The sequence below is a fragment of the Centroberyx gerrardi genome, chromosome 12 (assembly GCF_048128805.1).
Source record: "Centroberyx gerrardi isolate f3 chromosome 12, fCenGer3.hap1.cur.20231027, whole genome shotgun sequence".
NCBI classification, from domain to species: domain Eukaryota; kingdom Metazoa; phylum Chordata; class Actinopteri; order Beryciformes; family Berycidae; genus Centroberyx; species Centroberyx gerrardi.
This window is the reverse complement of record NC_136008.1, coordinates 5,051,204-5,069,586: the sequence shown is the minus strand read 5'-3', so window position 1 is coordinate 5,069,586 and position 18,383 is coordinate 5,051,204. Positions and strand designations below refer to the sequence as shown.

The 18,383-nt window shown below is 45.1% G+C and overlaps 1 protein-coding gene across 1 annotated transcript in view; it reads left to right on the top strand.

Moving 5' to 3' along the window:
• smarcc1a (SWI/SNF related BAF chromatin remodeling complex subunit C1a) overlaps positions 1-15,930 on the top strand; it is a 30,914-nt gene extending 14,984 nt beyond the window's left edge. Inside the window, exons 17-28 of the mRNA XM_071895529.2 lie at positions 635-788; positions 1,079-1,189; positions 1,620-1,679; positions 2,325-2,583; positions 3,327-3,488; positions 4,943-4,998; positions 6,279-6,432; positions 7,565-7,743; positions 9,363-9,497; positions 11,512-11,827; positions 12,666-12,791; positions 13,323-15,930. Of these exons, the coding sequence (XP_071751630.2) occupies positions 635-788; positions 1,079-1,189; positions 1,620-1,679; positions 2,325-2,583; positions 3,327-3,488; positions 4,943-4,998; positions 6,279-6,432; positions 7,565-7,743; positions 9,363-9,497; positions 11,512-11,827; positions 12,666-12,791; positions 13,323-13,414 (1,804 nt within the window). The 3' untranslated portion in view covers positions 13,415-15,930. The remainder of the gene's footprint in view (positions 1-634; positions 789-1,078; positions 1,190-1,619; positions 1,680-2,324; positions 2,584-3,326; positions 3,489-4,942; positions 4,999-6,278; positions 6,433-7,564; positions 7,744-9,362; positions 9,498-11,511; positions 11,828-12,665; positions 12,792-13,322) is intronic.
• Positions 15,931-18,383: the final 2,453 nt, after the last annotated feature.

Genomic DNA, 18,383 nt, shown 5'->3' with positions numbered 1-18,383 from the left:
TTCCTCTCTGAATGTGATGCAACTAGACTCTTTCTTGATGAAATGCTGGTTCAAGCACTATTTGTTTTGTATCTTAATCACATCCTGACAGATCAACAGCCGACACAAACCTGTGCATTTACATGTATACTGATGTCATTATGTAGATTTGTGCAACTACCACCTTTTAAGTAGCACTTTTCACCAAACTGCTGCTTATTTGATTTTGGTTTTATTTTTGCTCATTGACATTTTTGTATGTTGTTGAATGCAACTTGAAGGTTTGTTTTGCTTTCTTGGCCAGGTTTGTCTGGTAAAAAAAAATATTTCTCAATCTCAGTGGAACTACCTGGTTAAATGAAATTAAGGTAGAAATATGTCAGGATTATGGATTGTTTCGTCCGTCTGTTAATCTGTCACACACAATATCTCAGACACCGCTGATCGGATTTTGACAAAACTTCAGGAAATTATGCATCACACCGCTGCGTTGTGGCAATTTTAAGGAGGACGGCATCCTGCTTGGGGGATAACGCGTTTATTGTTGCCTTGTTCCTAATTGTCTTGTCTCTGTCTCCCTCTTTTTCTTTTTCTTACTCTTTTACCCCTCTCTCTCACTCTGTCTCTCTCTCTGTTTCTCTCTCTCTGTCTCTAGGGTTCATGCATTCCTGGAGCAGTGGGGTTTGGTGAACTACCAGGTTGACTCAGAGAGTCGCCCGTTACCCATGGGCCCCCCACCCACCCCCCACTTCAACGTGCTGGCCGACACGCCCTCCGGCCTCATGCCACTACACCACCGACCTGCACAGGTAAAGACAGATAAGATCACCAGGGAGAGGCAGAAAGAGAGAGATGGAAGGAGGGAGACACAAAAGACAAAGGGAAATGAGAGGGATGAGAGAGAGAAAATCCCGATTGTACAATAATGTAACGTGCTACTTCTCTCTAGATTCCCCCCAGCCCAGCAAATGCCCATGTAGTATTTTCATAATAAACTTCATTTGTAAAACCGATACAAAGTGCTTTACAGATATTAAAGCAATACTAAATAAAAGCCATTAGGAGTTGTTGAGTAATGTCATGCGTTTCATCCCTCCAGATCCCCCCTCCTCAGCAGATGCTCAACTTCCCAGAGAAAGGCAAAGAAAAGCCCACCGACCTGCAGAACTTCGGCCTGCGCACCGACCTTTACAACAAGAAAAACCCCAAGGTCAACACCCAGCTCACCCAGTCTTCCTTCATACATTTTCCCCATTTCAGTTTTTGTTTTTCTGACCAGTGGTTCTCAACCCAGGGTTCACGAATCCCCTTGGTACCATGAGATGATTTTTGAGCGTTGCCAGAATAGTAAAAGTAAAAAGAAAAATACCTCCAGTAAAAATGTATTATGGCTTATTCTTGTGAAATAGTGAATACTTGCAGCCTCTGTGCTGCTTACACGTCAGCACGTCTGAAAAGGGAAAACAAAAATCATAATTTGGTGTCAAAGTTCAACATTTTGTGCATTTATGCCTGCAACAGGGAGGTTGTGAGAAGATAGCACTTTGTTTTGGGGGTGGGGAATACTGTGATAGACTACTGAACAAACACTGTCCCCACTACAGATAGACATGAACTAGACTGTTTTTGGTTCCCTACAGGCTAAAGGGGCGACCTCCACTAGGGAATGGACCGAGCAGGAGACTCTGCTGCTGCTGGAGGTGAGTCCCACCGGCCACGGGACAGCAGGAGCCTTTTAATATGACTGCTGTGGATTGTGGTTTTGCTTGGTTTATGGAGCGAAGAAACTCAGTCTGTTCCTTCATCCAGCTGTCAGAAATACTGATGGCAATACAAGATGGTTGCCAACATCGTTTCATCCCCTCCATCTCTCCCGCCGTCCCTCTGTCTGTCACCCGGTCTTTCCTTTCCTCCCTCTATCATCTATCTCTTCCTTCTTTCCTCCACCCATCCTCCCATCTCCCCTCGTCCCTCCATTCCCCCATCTATCCCTCCCTCCACCCTTTCTTCCATCTCTCTCTTCCTCACTACCATCTCTTCCCATCCTTCCTCTTTAGCCTGCCTCCTTCCATCGCTCCTTCTTCCCTCTGTCCCAGCTCAAATCTCTTCATCTCTCCCTCTCTCCCTCTCTCCCCTCATTCCTCCATCTTTCCCATCCCATACCTCTTTCATCTCTACCTCTGTCCCTCCACCCCTCCATCTCTGCTGTGTTCCTGTATTCCGCCATGAATGGCGCTCGCACTGACAGGGTTAGGGGTTCGATTCCCAAATGTTTCCGGTCCTGGTAATGTTAAGCACATTAGATGAGACTTATGTCATCCCCCCCCCCCCCCCCCCCCCACCAGGCCCTGGAGATGTACAAAGACGACTGGAACAAGGTGTCGGAGCACGTGGGCTCGCGGACCCAAGACGAGTGCATCCTGCACTTCCTGCGGCTGCCCATCGAGGATCCCTACCTGGAGAGCACCGAGGCCACCCTGGGCCCGCTGGCCTACCAGCCCGTACCCTTCAGTCAGTCCGGCAACCCCGTCATGAGCACCGTGGCCTTCCTGGCCTCCGTGGTCGACCCCAGAGTGGCGTCTGCCGCTGCCAAGGCGGCCCTGGGTGAGGACAGAGGGGGAGACTGAGACTGTGTTTTCTCTTGAATTTATAGAGCGGCTTGGGGGTCATTTTTACTTTTGGTTACATGTTCATCCTTGTTTTGTTTGGTTCTAGTACAGGTTGCAGTACTGTTTTTTTTTTGGGGGGGGGGGGATATTTTATGACATAAAATGTTATGATGTATTCATGATAAACATTAGGACCACACTTGGAAAGGAGTCCTTCTCGCTAAAATGTGTAACAACATACACCAATGTGTGTGTTACTGTATGATGCCATTGTGACTTAGTAGTTACAAATCCTCCTGTAAATGTAAGAAAGAAAGTGTAAAGTCGCAGGTTCAGTCCCTGCAACAGCTAGGTAGGGCCGCACGATTAGAGCGACAATGATAATCACAATTATTTTGATAGATATTGTGATCACATACGTAATCTTGACAATTTGAGGAACAAAATAATTTTATTGCACTTTTGACATATCAACATCTTGACTATTTTCAACTACACTGGGTTAGGGATAGCTCTAAATTAAATGTTTCAGTATTGCCGACATGCCAATTAATTTTAAAAACTAAAATGTCAATGTACAAATTTACACGATTAATTGTGTTGCCGTACAGCCATGCATCCTGTCCTTTTAATAAGATGCTGAAGTCCTACTTGCTCACTCATTGTAAGTCACTCTGGTTAAGCACGCCAGCTCAATGTCAAAATTGTAAAAGTAGAACGCACTGTCCCCACCTGCAGAGGAGTTCTCCCGTGTGCGCGAGGAGGTGCCGGCGGAGCTGGTGGAGGCGCACGTCAAGAAGGTGCAGGAGGCGGCCAGGAGCACCGGCAAGGTGGACCCCGCCTTCGGCCTGGAGAGCAGCGGCATCGCCGGTACCGCCCCCGAGGAGCCCGAAAAGACCGGTGAGTAATGTGTGACAACAGGTAGTGGAGTATAGATGTTGGAGAAGTGGGCTTGAGACTGGAAGGTCGCCGGTTCAAATCCTCAGATTAGTACTCTGGAGAGTACCACAGGTTTGAAAGGCTGTAACTGTGTGAATGTGAAACAGGGCTTTGCTGGGGGGAAAAAAGTGTGCTCAATTAACTTTTCCTGGATAAATAAAGGTTTAAAAAAAATTATATAATGTGATATAAATGCTATATAACGAATTCTGAATCAGAATCACTTTTATTTGACAGGTAATTGGATTCAAAAGTGGGGTATGCACTCCACAACCTGTAAAAATTTGGTCTGACCCACTCACGATTTGGCAGAGTGTGTGTGTGCAGCCACTGGGGGGCAGCAGATGGCAGCAGTATAGTCCTCTAGCCAACAGGCAGGGCGAGGCTTATTTCTCATCTTTATGTTGATTTGTTCTGAACATGAATAAAGATGACTGCCTGTTCTCACCTGAATATCAAGCCAAGAGATGATTGCGCCCCATCTTGGCATTTAAAGGCTATACACCTCTCGGTTTGGCCGGCGGGCGGGCGATACAACATTATTAGTGTGTGTGTGTGTGTGTGTGTGTGTGTGTGTGTGTGTGTGTGTGTGTGTGTGTGTGTGTGTGTGTGTGTGTGTGTGCGTGCGCTACCGTGGTAACCAGTGGATTAAAACAGCGGTGGCAGATGGGGCAAGGGAGGGGGGGGGGGGAGGGGAGGGGCTCAAAACTGGGTCATCGCGCACTACCATGCCGCTCTCTCTCTCTATTTTGCTCTGTTCTCTCTTTTGCTGTTTGTCTCACCTTCTCTTTCACTGTTGCTCACTCTCTCACTCCCACACACACACACACACACACACACTCCTACAAACATCTATTACACCTGAATTAATGTGTTCTAGAGCCACAGTCACAATCGATAAGCTTAAATGCATTCAGCGCCCGCCCTAAAGCACTCGGCCGACACACATCCTGCGATCAATATTCAAACACTCAGCACACGCACAACTGCACCCATGACATGCTTTAACACTCAGCGTACACATGCATTCACCCGGTCACGTGCACATTTGTGACACACACACACACACACTTAACACCCCTCCCTGTGGGGCTATTCACTTAAAAAGCTTTTTACCTGAATTCCCTCCCTCAAACACTCATTTTGATGGTGTTCACTTCTGAGAATCCATAAATGTAATTCATTTCAAATGGGAGAATCTGTCACTTGCTGCCTCATGCTGCATTGCAAGTGTTGAATGTATTGGATTTATTCCGCCGGTGTGTTGATTATGCATGCATGCGCTAAACCAAACGTTGTCTTGCCTCGATTTGGTGGCGGTATTTTTTCTGTAAACGGAAACATTTCATCAGTGAATTAAAAGTTATCAGTGTTTCAGTTTCTGGTGTCTCTGCCACCCTGTCTGTCACTCGCAGAAACCACAGAGCCAGAGAAGATGGACACAGACTCCGACTCCCAGCAGGGCGATAAGGTAAGACCTCGCCCGAAAAGGAAAGGTCAAAGGTCATCTGTGTGCTGCTCTTCAGGGATCTCACACACCCTGGAAAACCTGTGATGTTTAGATACTTGATTTACACTTGTGAAAAAAAGACATGGAAAGAAAGGAAATTAAATAAAATATCTGTCTGGGGTGGGGGGGGGACTGAGATCTCCAGATGGATCAACAGTTAGAAAATGCATTTAAATATATTAAGCATCAGTCCTATATTATGGATGGCTGTGTCACTAATGGCTTTGTCTCGGAGTTGAAACGACTGCATGTGTGTGTGGAAACAATAAAAGTGTTGAGCTTGAATATATCAACCAGTTTGTCCAATTATGTCCGGGAAAATAATTTTCTAACAGAGTGAAAATGTACGGGAGAAATTATTGTTGTTCACTCCAGATGCGCATGACCCACTATTATTTCACATATTTTGATACTGACAAAAATGTGAACAAAACAGTATAGGAGCTCTTTTTTCATTCCACCGTTCATCCTCTCGTTGTTCACTCCTGCTGTGTTTCTCTTCCTCCCTCCTTCCCTCCATCTCTCTTCCTCTCTCTGTTCCAAGTTTATTTTCCCACTCATCCACATTTGGTCCGTCCATGTCCCGTGTTTTGGGAAAGCCTAGGGGGCGAATGTAACGCGCTGGCTATCATTAACGTTGACCACGCTCCACTGGGCCGGTGTGCTGGCTGATTGCTTCTTCATTAGCGTCCATTAGCTAGTTCCATACAGTTCCTACAGATCACTGATTGTCCCCAAAAAGTGACTCGTGGAACAGGAGCAGGACAGGAAACTAAATATTTTTCCATCGCCCACAGTGCCTAGTGCATCACAAGCTTTTTTTATTGGCCAGCTAGATTTTTAAAGTAGAGTAACCAATGATCAATTGTAACAAAACTTGCCAGCCACATTTAGCTGTTTTAGATGTGTTGTGCTTTATCTAAGTTACTTGTCAAATTTCTGGTCTAAAGTCCCTTTTGTGTCTTCTCTTAGTTCTGTATTATAGAGCCTGCAACCCTAATTTTATTTTTTTTTTTAATCTTTTATAGAGCCTGCAAACCTTAATTTTTCATTTTCCTCTTTTTCCAACCCTCATCTTACCCATTTTAACACAACAAAACTGTAATTGTCAAAGCTAGACTTGACTCTCTTCAACTCATAGTTCATTAAAACACAACTCTCATTCTTACTGCCCCTGGTATTGACTTGGGCCTCTTGTCATTGTGTGTGATTGTGTGTGTGTGTGTGTCCTCGTCCTTCAGGCGGAGTCTAAGGACGAGGCAGAGAAGCCCAGCGAGTCGGCAGAGAAGAGCGAGAAGACGGAGGGAGGGGAGAAGGTGAAGAAGGAGGGAGCGGAGCCGTCGGAGCGCGAGGAGGGAGACGCAGAGGGAGGCGAGGCCAAGACGGCCGCAGCAGGTAACACCGGGATCCAAAACACACACACAGAAACTCCCAGGAGCAGACTGCCAACACGGCCTTCTTGTCAGAGCTGAAAGTGAACTCTGTGCATTGAAAAAGAAGATTCTGGTTGCACTCCTTGCTTGGGAGTTGCTGTCTTCCTCCTTGGGCTGGATGATAATTCAATATTATCATGTATCGTCTTTCAGTGGAATAATATCGTGATGATATGGTGATATTATGATATCGTGATACACAATTATGTTTAAATTGATGAGAACAAGAAAATTGTATTTAAAAACTCTGATAAATTGAGGTATAAAACATACACCAAGAGTTCAGACTTTGGTTTGGCATCACACCTAACATTACCATCAATTTGATTATTTAACATGTGATTTTGCATATGTAAGCCGTATTATATACATCGATATAGAAAGAAAAACATATGATTATCATGATATATGATATTTCACGATATTTTTTATATGATAATGTGATATTTCAAACATATCGCCCTACTTCCTACCACTACTTTATTATTATTTTATATATATATATATGTATATATGCAGATTTGATTATTTTTATCAGGCACCCCTGTCCCACTAAAAGCCATTTTTATCGGTCACGTATCACAACACTTGAATTTATGTCTTCAGCCCAGGCAGTGAGACTAAACCAGGGTTCTTACGCAGTTTCTGAAAAGGTTTTAAAGTTTTGGAGTTGTACAAAACTTTAGTGCCAATACACGCGATCACAGATTTTATACAACTGTAGACCCAGTAACATTTCACATATTGTGGTATTTGTTTTTGTGAAGAATAATCTTCAGCTATAGAACAGAGTGGCCTAGTTGAGTCATTGCTCAGCCACGAAGGAAAACACTCAAACACTGGATGACAATAAACACAGGGACTGAAAAAATGACACTGACAATGATGGAAATTGAAGTCTGCTCTAGTGTTAAAGTCATTTTTCAGATCAAAAATCTTTATTTTCAGCCCCTTTGTTAGTGGTCATACAGTATGTGAGTGTCTTCCTTCTGGATAAGTAAACTTTCCAGTGCGTGCAAGTAATTTGCGTGCTCGGGCATCACTCTATTTTCCCCCCATGGTTGTTAAATTCCTCTCTCCCCCCCCCCCGTCAGATAAAGACAAGGAGGAGGCCATGGAGACGTCGTCCTCGGAGCAGGAGAAGGAGAAGGAGGAGAAGGGAGCTGCAGAGGAGGGAGACGACAAGAGGAAGAAGCTGGAGCTTGACGTCGGAGAGGGAAACATCGCCACCGCGGCTGCGGCCGCCCTGGCATCTGCTGCCACCAAGGCCAAGGTGAGGCTGCAGTGCTGATTGGCCCGGTGGTGGGACAGGAAGGGGGCGTGGGGCAGGAAGGGGGCGTGGGACAGAGTGGGGGAATGTTGCAGTAGTAGCTTGATCCAAAACACACTAAAGCAAACCTAATGCCTGTTAAACCCACCAGATATTGAGTTAATTACCTCGGTTGTCATTTTAATAAATTTCCTGTAATACATAGATTTGATCCTATTTGGTGTCAGTAGATTACCACCAAAAGAGGAGCACAAAGCTTCAGTACAGTCTTGAATAACTTTGGATTAAAAGCTACTCAGTAGTTTATAGTCGCCCACCTCTGGAAACGCATATTCCCCCCCTGGCCGAGGATCAAATCCCACCAGTTTGCCATACTGTCTCCCTCTCTGCTTTCTGACTGTTTAAATATAGAAAAAAAATACTGCATGTGAGTGGACTGCCCACTCTCTTAGAAAAAAAGCTACTCCTTAAAGTCGAGATGAAATGAAAAATGCCTTTTTAACCCTTTTAGATCACATCCCCGGTCATATTGTGCACCTATTTAACAATTTATGCCCAAAAAAAATACAAAAAATCAATTTCTTTGTATTCTTATATCAAAATTCAATCATGTTTTCTTCCTGTAAAACAAAATATGCCGTGTGCTTACGTAAGCATGCCCATAACCAATTTCAACCAATAATATCATGACATCCACCCATCAATCAATCTTGATTGCAACAGCATGGTACTTCGGTGTGTCTTCGGGTGTTATGACACGCCCACTTTTCAACGTTCAAATCAAATTCCTCCCAACGTTATGTCCCGCCTGTCTTTCTTGTTTCACTTGGAAATACGTCACGATACGGAAGTTAGATACTCTCGAAAATGCCGTTTCATCTCGACTTTAAAGGAAAAATCCACCCTAACACACTTAAACTCTGTTAAAACACAGCTATCGGTGATGTACGTTGCATTTCTGGGCCCATTTTGTTGTTTGGTGGTGTATTTTTCTGATTTCCACGGATAACTGGTCAAACATAGACAACGTGACATCACTTCAAGATATTTCCAACACAGCTACAGTGGAGCTGGATAGCAGAATTTTTTTTCAACAATCCTACAGAGAGAAATCCATCGTAGAGGAGGCAGAGATACCAGTTGCAGTAACCTCAATAGACCATAATGCAATGCACTTAGAAGAAATCCTGTGAGTAAGGGGCATGACTCTTACTTTGTCTCAGCTAGAAAATCTCTCAGTCAGGTATCGCTGGCGCTCGGGGCCTGGTTCAGGCCTGTTCTCTCTGGGAAATGTTAGAAATCACTAACTGAAGTTGGAGTAGACAGTGCAGGTTGAGGGAAAGTGCGTACACCAAAAAAGTACATTACAACACTACTATACAAAACAACTCCTGGAATGCACTGAACATCAGAAATTGGGTTGGCTAAAATGTAAGTACTTGGTGAAATGAGCCAAGAGAGCTGATACTGTAGGTTATGCATATACCTATATGCTACCTAAAATGCTATCGGTGTGTCCCTAATACCTTGCAGTTTAACAGTGTCCGAGGGTGGATTTTTCCTTTTTTCCAAATGTTGACTGTCTGTCTCGGCCTCTCTCTCCCCTCCCTCTGTCCTCCCAGCACCTGGCGGCGGTGGAGGAGAGGAAGATCAAGTCCCTGGTGGCTCTGCTGGTGGAGACGCAGATGAAGAAGCTGGAGATCAAGCTGAGGCACTTTGAGGAGCTGGAGACCATCATGGACCGCGAGAAAGAGGCCGTAAGTCAAAGGGAAAGAGTCATGCACCATGGGAAATGGAGTTGGAGACTGGTTCGGGAATGTAAACGGCCAGCATCGACCCTGCACACCATTTACCGGGCTGACCGCCCAAATATTAACATTGTGTGGTAGAGACTGCGTAGAGCTGAGCATCACAACAATACCTTACTGATTCAATAACAATTTTTGGTACTGTTAAAGGTATCAAAAGGTATCGGGATGCTTCACAAAGTTGGATTCGTAAAATGAGAAGTAAATTTCTCTATTAGATTACGGGCAATTTGCTCATCATTAATCAATATCCATTTGAGGGAGAAAGTCACCTGATGTCTCAATATTTAAAAATCTCATATGAATTCATCCTCTCAGATGATACAAATTTGTTAGTTAAGTGGTCATGATAGTTAATAACTTCTATGTTAAGTTCTTTTTACATGGCGGCAGTCATTTTGCGAGGCTAGATAAGAGATTTTTAAAATAATTAATATCTCATTTTAGAATTAAACACTTTTTGGAAATGAAAGATGGGGTGTATTAATGTTACAGAGAATGATTTGCATCATCACATTGTGAAAGGTGCTTTCATTCAACAAAGAAAGACACCAAAAAAGTGCAGTTTTTGAACCATTCAAATCCATTTTTGAACTGAAGTATGATGGTGTTTTGGGATTGGCATCCAAAAGTGACCAGTGTCACCCAGTCCTAGTTCTGCGGTTGGTAAACTGACATAAGTGGTTGGTAAATGTTTTGAATCCATCAGCCACTGTTGGCCGGTGGACAAGGAAGTTAGTTTCCCAGCCTGGTCCAAGTCTTTTCCACAGAGACTCGACATAGACCTTCTGGGCGAGGAGAGACAGAATTAATTCTTTTTAAGGGCGCAAAGAGTTGTAGCGCAAATAAAACCGTTTCCAGAGCAAAGCAGTTGTGTAGTCAGGGAAGTGAAACTGTTAACCTGCCTCCACAGGGCAACTGAATAGCCCTCAGCGCTGTGTGTGTGTGTGTGTGTGTGTGTGTGTGTGTGTGTGTGTGTGTGTGTGTGTCCTGCCCCTGGTCAGCCCTTGGAGATGCCAGTGAGAGTGTAAAACTGTGTTTGAGGTGGAGGCATCGGGAATGTAGCCCAGTTTCACAGCTGTAAATAGTGTATGAAAAGGGCCTTGGTTTGCATAAGCCGCCTGAAGACTGGAGAGAGAGAGAGAAAGACCGAGCTTCTGCTGCTACACCGGGTTTCTAAAACACAAACACACACTAAAGGCTAGGTGACACCAGGCGATTTTTAACGCTGAGTCTACAACCCACTGGACTATCCTGAGGTTATCCTTTAGTGTTAACGGGCTGGAGATCAATTGGAGCCCAACAGTATTTTTTCAAACGCATTGATTTGGTCGGTCCAGCACTGAGAAGTGGAAGAGACTCGCCAAGACTGAAATCTGAGAGTGACACTGGCAACGGCCAATGGGAGTTAAGTTCAAGGAGGAAGAAAAAGAGAATGAAGTGGAAGAGAAGTCGCTTTTAACAACAGTAACTCACACTCATGTTTGAATGCCACCTTTGTGCATCAAAGCACCCAAAATGAACCTAACAAAAACATTAATGACTATTAATTAACCTAAGCGGGCCACCCAAATATTAATATTGTTACTACATTCATCTCCACTCCCATATGATAAGATTTTATGCCACATATGTTGTTGTTACTGCTGACATAGAGAAGAATTACTTGACTGTCAGTATTATGGTTAAAGGAGATAACAGTGAATGGAGTGAAACCTATGATCAAAGTCGTCATTCTTCTACATTCTGTTATTGTACTAACGTTTAGAGGAGGAAATAATGGAAATAGTGACATTAAACTTTCATTTTGCTGAAGACCCTCTTTGGGAACAACTGACCTCACCCACCCACTCACCTGCCATTAATGGGTGATTACCAGTTTTTCTTAGACTTGGTTCTAACAAATCCCTTCATTTCACCTTGTGAATAACTCCTGCCTCTCCTGCTCCCTCCCTCTGTCCAGTTGGAGCTGCAGAGGCAGCAGCTGCTGACGGAGCGGCAGGCTTTCCACATGGAGCAGCTGAAGTACGCCGAGATGAAGGCGAGGCAGCAGATGGAGCAGCAAGCGGCCGCCGCCGCCGCCGCCGCCGCCCAGGCCCAGGGACAGGGACAGGGACAGGCGGCCGGCCCCGGACCCCACCACGGGCCCCCTCCCCCGGGCATGCACCACGGAGGACCCCCGCCCCACCACGGAGGACCCCCGCCCGGCGCCGCCATGCACCCCGGCTACCCCCCGATGGGCCACCACCCCATGGGCCCACACCACCCGGGACAGACAGGTGATAGAGACGGGAGACGTTCATAAATATAGGTGGAGAGGGAGAGAGAATGGGAGAGGTGAAGAAGAGATGGAGATGACGATGATGATTTTGTCTTCTGCTGCCTGCCAGAAACTTCTGCATTGACACCTTTCATTGGTGACTGATGTTGTGCCTGTCAGTCTTATGTTTGTATGTAATGATGTTTTAAATCTGTGGTCTCTCAGTCGTGTGCCATGGAGGGCCGGGAGTCTGCTGGTTTTCATTCCAACCAAAGACTCAAAATCACACCAGGTGATTTCACTGATTAGTTTTAGTAGTTTGAAGGTGTGCTGATCAGTGAAAGCACCTGCTGTAGTCTTTGGTTGGCTTGGTAGAAACCAAATGCCCATTAGGACAAATACAGTTGAAACTGGAACTTGAGAGAGTACAGTAATGGAAAGAGAGAAGGAGAGGGTGAAGATGACAGAGAAGGTAAGAAGTGAAGGAGATGGAGAGCAGAGGTAGATGATGGATAGATGGATATTTGTAGATAAGTAGATAGAGTAGTAGGTCATCTACAGACTGTCTGGACAAAAAAAAAAAAAGAAAATGTGGTTGATAGTTGACATGAACTACTTACCTGTTTTCTAAATCTTAAAATGGAGGTTTCTGGTTTGAAACTAATCCTGTGGCTCCACCCACCCGGGCGGTTCCTGCTGGTAAAATGAGCAAGGCACTGAATACCTTTCTTCTCCAGATTTCCCCCTGGGTTCGAGAATATCACACACCGTAGACTTCCTTGCTTTTCCTGCTGCAGCCTTACTTTGCCACCACTGTCTGTCCATGTCTGACGTGTCCCCTCCGTTCCCATACACAGGACCAATGGGACCAAGCCAGCCCATACCGGGACGCATGCTGTCCGGCCCGCCCCCCGGCGGCCCCCCTCCCGGCAGCATGCCCCCCATGATGGGCCCCCGCCACCCTGGAGCTCCCAACGGCATGTGTGAGTATGAATCTCCTTCTTCCACACTCATGTGTTTGAGTTGTGTGTGTTTGAACGCGTGTGTGTGTTCATGTATTCACAGACTGCAGGAGCTTTTTGTGTGTTTGTGTGCATGTATTCATATTAAATGGTTAGCCAAAGCCAGTGCTAATTATCCTTTGGTCTGTGTGCGCTCATGCTTGCACCACTTAATTCACCAAAGCCAAAACAGTATTTTTTATTGTGTGTGTTTGTGTAACCGAACATTCACACCACAAGCAACTCAAGAAAAAACGTCTCTATAAATATTTTTATGAGGCTGACGTTGTCCAGTTGCCGTTGTCTCCTTTCTGGCAACGAACGGAAATGTTGGCTGCAACTGAACTTTTGGGGCAACGTTGCCTATCAACATCCAATCACACACTAGCTTATATGTTCCGCCTGCCGCTGTTACCTCATTGGCTGTACAGCTAGCCAATCAGCTAGCTCCAGCATTTTCTTATCTCCTATATTTGTCTTTTGACTGCAACCGTGTTTTCCTTTCTTTTCTAGTCCCTGGCCCACCGCCCGCACAGCCTGATGGGATAGCTCCAGCACCCGTGGGTCCTGCAGCGGTCCCCACTGGACGGGTAGCTGACAACTAAGAGCTACACACACACACACACACACACACATGCACACACACAGGCACACACAAACTAACTCAAATCTCTCAACCTCAGCCCCTTTGATGGCCTTTGCTACTGGCTCGGTATTTTCCCCCCCAACTCCCAAAACTACCATAGGCTTCGTCACAGCACACACACAGCCACACCCACAAACACACACACACACACTCAGGGCTCAATGGCAAGGGTGACCCAAGCTTTCACACACACACACACACACACCCCCACCCACGAACACACACACACACACTTCCTCTCAGGGCACAGCGGCAAGGGTCGTCTAGTAATAAACACTGTTTTCTGCTCTGCTTAGGCCAGATAGAGGCTGATATGGAGTGACTGACTCTATTTAATGGATTTGGAAACAAAACAAGGGGGCAGAATAGGATAGGACCCCCCCCCCTCCCCCCATGTTGTCTATTTTGAATGACACTGTAGCCCCCTACCTTCTTTCTTTAACACACACAAACACACACCTCTCTCTGGTGCCTCTTTCCCCATCCAAACACTAGGGGGAGCTAGGGGGACTTTCAGGGATGTGTGTGTGTGTGTGTGTGTGTGACTGAGCTGTGACACACACACATGGGCCAAGCACATTTGGACACAAATATACACACACACACACACACACACACACTCTCTCTCACACATACACAAACACACACACACAGATGGGATCCAGACTGCCCTCACACTCTCGTCTCGCCGAGTATCTACCTCTCGCTCCTCTTGAAACGATACACTGTAGTTCTGTGTGTGTGTGTGTGTGTGTGTGTGTGTGTGTGTGTGTGTGTGTGTGTGTGTGTGTGTTGGAGGCAGAGGGGTGTTTGATGACTATTCACTCAGCTGCTCAGCCTCCTCTGGCCTCTGTGGATGGACGAGCACCCCCCCCCTCCCCCCACTACCCCCACTACCCTAAGCCAGGCGTAGCACTGTAACACACACACACACACACACAACACCTACACACACACACAAGCTAAGCTGGAAGCTCACACTGGAGGCTGCCTACACACACCAACTTAGCTAGACCCTGCCGCAATGCACTGGACACACACACACACACAGAGCTACACACACACACACACATAATCTCCTGCTGACCTTCATACAGCCTTTTTAGAGAGCGAGACGCGGCGATGCAATGCGATTCGACTGAAAAGCAGAACATAAACAACGCTCTTCCTCAGCGCGGTGGGCTTCTAGCTGTTTTAGGTGCTGATAATGTAGCCGCTAGAAACCCCCCCACCCCCCACCCAACACCACCACCCCCCCCCCCCCCACCCAACACCACCACCCCCCCCCCCCCGCCCATCCCCAATGCCTAGTGCTGCCTACCTCGCTACCCATTTTCACTTTGCTTTTTGGCCACACATAAAACTTTACAATAGCCTTATTCCTGTGTATTAACCTATGGAAAAGTACAGTCAGTACACAATAACACTGTGTTAAAAACATCTAAATCTAAATATGTAATGAGCTTCAAAAGCAGGTAACAACACAAGAAAAAGGAAAAATAATTACTTTTTTCAGTTGGTACTCAAATTCACTGATGTAGTGCTAAATAAAAAGGTGGGGAAACAACCACCAATATAAATACATCACTTAAATCAGTTTGACACCATTTACAAGGAATTTACTCTAACTTTAGGTGCTAAAGATGTATTTATTACTTCTAAAAAGTGGTAAACTGTTAAAAGTTGTATAATCTGACTTTGGGTGTGTTTACCGTCATCTGCATCCCTGCTTACATTTTGTTGTTCCTCCCATGCTAAGACAGTTTTAGTGTGTGTTTGCTGTGTGTTTCCAGACTTAACACACAGGGTTAATGAACTCTAATAAGGCCGTTGTGAAGTGTGAAGTCTTAACCCGCACCACTCCCCCCTCTTCGCTAGCACTGTTAGTATCTCTCTGCTACCTCTTCCTCGTCCGCCCGCTAGCTACCTCTACTAGAAATCTTCCTCTCGCTATCTGCTACCTCTCTGCACGCCCCTTCGCTACCTCTACTTCTTCCTCCTTTCTTTTTATTTCCCCCTTCTTTTTCTTATTCCTGCCCACATGACTGCTGCATCACTTGAGTGTTGCCCTCTTCTCCCAGTCCGCCTGGCAAGAAGAAAATACATCCATCTATACACACAAAAGACACACACGTTCTCATTCACTCACACACTCATTCACGACCCCCCCCCCCCCCCCACCCCACCCCTTTCCCCCCATTCGAGATCTTTCCAGGCTGTTAAATATATCATGCGAAAATGATGGGAATCCCCTTACATATATTATCTTTTAATCGCTACTTTTTTGTGTTAATGGTAATGTATTTCTAAGAATAAACTTTGTGTAGATGGAAGTTATCTTTGTTCTTTGGAAGTTTGTAGCAATGTTTTTTTGTTTTTTTTTTGTTTGTTTTTCTTTTTTTTTTATTTTGTATGGGGGTCTGTTGGTACTTGGACCTAGACACTGTCGAATAAACTGTTTTTGTATGAGGTTGACGTCTTGGTTTCGGTTATTTTTCCTTGTTTCGGCTCGCATCCGCTCATGGGTCAGTGTCAAATTATTTAGGATATTATAGCATTAAATATAAAAAAAAAAAATTCAAAAGGTAAATGTATGAAGTGAACGGGTAGAGATTGGATTTATAAAACAGCGTTGAGGTTTTTTCTTTGTCGTCATGTTTTTCACAAACTGCAGAAACTGGATTATCCGTTTGTAGCCCCCCCCCCCCATGCCTTTGTGTTGGGATTAGGAGTATTGTTATGAAATATCTGCACATAATGCCTTCACAATGTGTAAGTTACATTGTTTGTAACTACATGACAGGCTTATCTTGGTATGATGAAAGAGTTTCATTCCTGAATAGATATTCGCCGTTTTGGGAAAAAGTGACACCGGCTACTCATAAAATGATGGATATCACAATATTAGAACAAATCACAGTATGGTGCAAGTTGAACAGTAGGTAGTCCTTGTTTGACAAAATCATAACACTTCTACTGTCTGAATCCTCTATATTTTAGAGATATTGAACAACAAACTTAATGTGATGATTTTTTTTAATTTTCAAAATGGGTATATAGTTGTGCAAATTAACTCTTTACATGTAAATTAATTATTACAACATTTCTAACCCTTGCCTAGTTGACTACTGAACATATAACTGCCTGCTAATGTAATAACTTGTCAAAATGTAATAAAATGGCCCTTTTTATACGAGTTGAAAATGTAATAAAACCTGCTGATATGGTAAATAGCTGGATAATGCGGTAACATCTCCTTATTAAATTAACCAGCGTTAATTACTTCCTAAGAGGTTTTTCACTGATGTAATAATAATGACTAATAAAGTCTTAAGAGGAAGACAAATTGAATAACTCATTGTGTTACAGCAACATGTTTAATTACATTTTTGACCCATTTATGGTCTATTTTATTGCCTTTTGACAAGTTATTACTATCGGTTGCTACAAGGCAGTGACAGTACAAACTGTAACCTCATACAGTACGACAGCCATAAAAGAAAGTAGTGCACATATCACTCTATATGTTCAACATTCAGTCACTATACATTAGGCTGGGAGAGGAAGAGTGTGTGTGAAAAACTGGTTACATGATGGACCGCACTCCAACTTGAAACTGCAACTTCCATTTCAGGCCGTTGGATTATAATCCATATTTTATTCATCCAGTTTGAATCTGTGGCACAAAAAGCCCCGCACCGCGCGCCTTTCCCCGGCCCGGGCCGTCACGTGAGCGGGAAAGATGTTCTTGGTGCGGTTGTTTTGCTGCTTTAGCTGCTTAGCCCTCTGCTTGCAGCATCTGTGTGTGCGTATGAAGGGGGAAAATGATAAGAATAACATGGATGCTGCCGTCGTTTAAACCCTAATCCCGGGCAGCCAGCGCTGTAATCTGGCGGGGGATTTCTCTGTCCGGGAGATTGACCATGAGGATGTTATTGAGAGGGATGAGGGGCCGCGGGGCGATTACTCCCTGGGACGGGACGGGACGGGATGGAGGGGGGATGGGATGGGTGGGAAAAAGCCTGTTTTTGTGCCAGATTAGCAGGGCAATAGGACAGCGCTGATCATGCATTATGGGGAAAATGATGCTGCATCCTCGTTTAAGGGCTTCCACATGAAAACTCCTTCACCGACCCTCCACAGCAGCTACTGGACTCATCCAACACACACACTCTTTGACCCCCTTCCCACCTGGCATCAACATGTGTCTCGGGTGATTGGATTGTAATCGGATAGCGCTCCGCCATATAATAAAAATACAGGTGCACTTTGAGGACAAATCATAAGCCGGTCAGGGACGCGTTCGCCCACAGTAACAGCAAAGTGTAAATGCGTCTCCAGTCCACATATAGGAAATACATGTTTGTTTGCGAATCCAACCAGGAAGCACAAGCAAAACACACAGGCAGCTCACAGTAACCTACTTCAACTAGATGGACCTCAGTAGAGCGCATAACCTCCGCCAACACTATGCAATTGTCCAGATATGCCAGTTCTACATGATGGATTTTCACCAAAAGTTAATTTCTTGCCAACTTTAAAGGCCACATCCACACTAATACGTTTTCATTTTAAAACGCATAACTTTTGGCGTTTTCGGACCCCTAAAACGGAGACTTTTGAAAACGCTGCTGACCCCGGTTCAGTTTGAAAACTCCGGGATTGCGTTTTAGTCTGGACGGGCGGAAACGGAGACTTTTGAAAACGATGACGCAGACGCCCACGTTCGCTTCCTGATTGGGTCTTATCGGTCACGACGTCCGCCTCGACCGCCTTATACTCGTGTGTTACTTTCAGGAACGGTTCCGCCTCGTCGTCGGTCCGAGCAAAGAAATCTCCGGTTGTACTTTTCGCCGTCGCTGTTCTTCCTCTGTAGTATTTTCTGCAACTAAGCAACCGACCGCAGAGTAGACAATCTGCTTCCTGTT